The sequence below is a fragment of the Microtus ochrogaster genome, chromosome 2 (genome assembly GCF_000317375.1).
Source record: "Microtus ochrogaster isolate Prairie Vole_2 chromosome 2, MicOch1.0, whole genome shotgun sequence".
Lineage (NCBI taxonomy): Eukaryota > Metazoa > Chordata > Mammalia > Rodentia > Cricetidae > Microtus > Microtus ochrogaster.
In genome coordinates this window covers 32,652,465-32,655,223 of record NC_022010.1, presented here as the reverse complement: position 1 = coordinate 32,655,223, position 2,759 = coordinate 32,652,465, and the positions used below count along the sequence as shown (strand labels likewise).

At 45.4% G+C, this 2,759-nt stretch overlaps 1 protein-coding gene across 1 annotated transcript in view; it reads right to left on the bottom strand.

Annotated features, from left to right (window-relative positions):
* Positions 1-2,075, bottom strand: part of Hrg (histidine rich glycoprotein) — a 10,166-nt gene extending 8,091 nt beyond the window's left edge. The window contains exon 1 of the mRNA XM_013351044.1: positions 1,819-2,075. Coding sequence (XP_013206498.1) covers positions 1,819-2,034 — 216 coding nt within the window. The 5' untranslated portion in view covers positions 2,035-2,075. The remainder of the gene's footprint in view (positions 1-1,818) is intronic.
* Between the last annotated feature and the right edge of the window lie 684 nt (positions 2,076-2,759).

Here is a 2,759-nt window from a genome sequence, read left to right as displayed (position 1 = left end):
TTTAAGAACAGATCCTAGGATGTGAAAACCCAGGCTGGCTTGGAATTGAGCTTCCTGCTTCCCACTCCCAAGTGCTGAGGTCACAGGCATGCATCTCTATGCCTGGCAGCAATCGCCTTTCTTAAACAAAATTTCTTGGCATATCCAATCTCTGCAGATATTCTCTTGTATCCTCTAATCTACGTATTTGAATAAACAGCTTCAAATAGTGATTTCTAAATCCTCTCCTTAAGGATCAGGATGCTTCTTCTTTCACCTTTATAAAGCTGTCACTAAATGGCCCTGTTGGCTTAAGTAGAGGTATTGGAAATGCAAGCCTGGAGTTCAAAGTGACAGCAGCCACTGCCTTCTCTGGTCTGTATTTGTGGTCCTGTCCTCTGTTCCTGAACTGGCTTTCTCTCCTTAAACTTGTCTGGAGCTAAACTTGTTCACTTTCACTCCATCTCCCTGGACTTCCTCATCCTCCTCAGTGGCTTCCTTAATTCTTTACTTGGGTTCTGGCTCTACAAATGTAAATTGCATAGGCTCAGGGCTCATACCTAGGACCCCAAAGCTCAGGGAGATCAGGAGTTCAAGACCAGCCTGAGCTAAAAATAACAACAGGAGCAGCCAAGATAAACAAACAAGGAAAAAGATGAATGGATCTTGTTTTGATCAGTTTCTTTGCTTTGGCCAATCACCAAGCAGGTTGAACGGCTTTTCAATGACATGTCTCTTGTGTCCTATCTCTTCCTTTTCTTTGCTGCCCCTCAGTCTAGCCCTCAGTTCCAAATTCCTGAATACAGGAACAGCTTCTTAGTTCATGTCCCCATTACCTGCCTCTGTCTCCTCGACCTCATTGTGTCCCCTCCTCCCACCTCTCTGAACTGTCATTCAGAAGTAGCGCCTTGCTCTTTCGTCCTGTGTCCAGCACATGTGACAAAGAGCTTAAAGTGGTAGAGATGGTCATTAAATGGCTTGTCTTAATTTCCTGTGTTCCCATCTTCTGCATTTTGCCGTCCTTCCGTGTCTCCTGTGCTGTAGAGAGTATAAATTGCTTTATGTGTTGTCTGCAGTTGTCCATGGCCTGGCTTCCTGATTTCAGACATTTCACCAGAGAAGATGGAGGCTATTGTTGTTGTTACCATTATTGCTGCAATGGGAAGAATCAGCATCTCTCTATAGTCCCTACTGGCTTATCAAATCCATTCTAAACAGCCATATAATCTAAATGAAGGCAACGAGTTTGCATGGTTTCAAGATAAGCTCTACTCTTTTCCAGCTTCACATGGAATCCCACCCTTTTCAGAACCCCACTGAACGTCGGTAACTCCCTCCCTGCTTCCTCAATTACTTCGCAACATACCTCTTTCTGATTCCCCCCTCTCCTAGAGGAGACAATGTGCTAGGATAGACCATTCAAACCCCGTCTGTCTTCCAAAACCCACCAGCGTCTTTCCCTTTTGGTATTAAGAAATCTGTTATTAAATTGCTCCAATATCTTCAGCAGGCACATGGTCACAAAATATGTCCCATTTTACCCAGTTGACCTCTGTGCACTTAGCAGACTCTTGTTTCCTTGAGTTTTCAAAGTGCCCAGTAGTCCATGGGCTCAGAGCAGTACTTCTAGCTCCTTACAGACTGATGCATCACTAATGACACGCCAATGGCAAACATTAATTTAGAGGCAAACCCAACAATTTCGAGCAAGCCTCAGGAACTAAACAGGAAAGCCCGATGAAAGTCTTTAATTCTGCAAAGCAGTCTGCTCAGGGACTCCAGTCCCTTCTCCCCTTCACACATGACCTCCCAGCTCAGCACCTCACTGGCCATTCTCACCACTGTGTCCAAGTGAGCGTCTGAGACTCGCAGCAACTGGAAAGCATAGCCGTTCCTCCTCCCTTTATTGATCAGATCTAGAACTTTCTCAGCCGAAGGCTCGGAAGCATCACAGCTGGCGGGACTCAGGGCATGGGAATACTGCAGGGTGACTAGAAGCAGTGCTACGGTGAGCACCTTCATTGTGCTAAACCATCCTAGGCTGTGGTCCACCATAGCAGAAGACTCGATAGTGGCACGCACTCAATTGATTAAGGTTTTATAGAGTTTTGTTATATAACTGCGGATGTTCACCTTGACCCCAGGATCAAATATCTGTCAACAGTCTGTAAATGATTAGTGTAGAGAAAGTTGAGACATAACATTGCTGCGTGGGTCGGTTCATCACCCACACAACCTTAGTTATATCCGGTGGGCAACGGATACAAAGTGTGCTTGGCCCTAAGCACTTACCGTGTGGGTGTGGGGATGGAACTGGAAGTAATTTTTCTTCTATCTGTATCAGTTGAAAATCTTTATCCTTGGCTGTCTCTTAGAATTATGGCATTAAAATTCCTCAGTGGAGCCCAGCCACATTATCTGAGGGAATAACACACCCAACAGCCTGCCTCATGAGTAGCATGGCCTTCTGCTGTGGCTGTGGAATCAGATGGGAATTTCTAGCCCTGTCTCTGTTACTTTCTTATTGTGTAAGGCTTTAGAACCCCTCTGTCTTCATCACTGTTCTGTAGCTGTAAAGAGACACCATGACCACAGCAACTATTATAAAGGAAAACATTTAATTGGGGCTTGCTTACAGTTTCAGAGGTTTAGTCCATTGTCATCATGGTGGGGAGCTTGGAGGCGTGAAGATGGACATGGTGTTGGAGAACTGGCTGAAAGAAAGTTTTACATCTGGATCTGCAGGCAGCAGGAATAGAGAACCACTGGGCCTGGCTTGG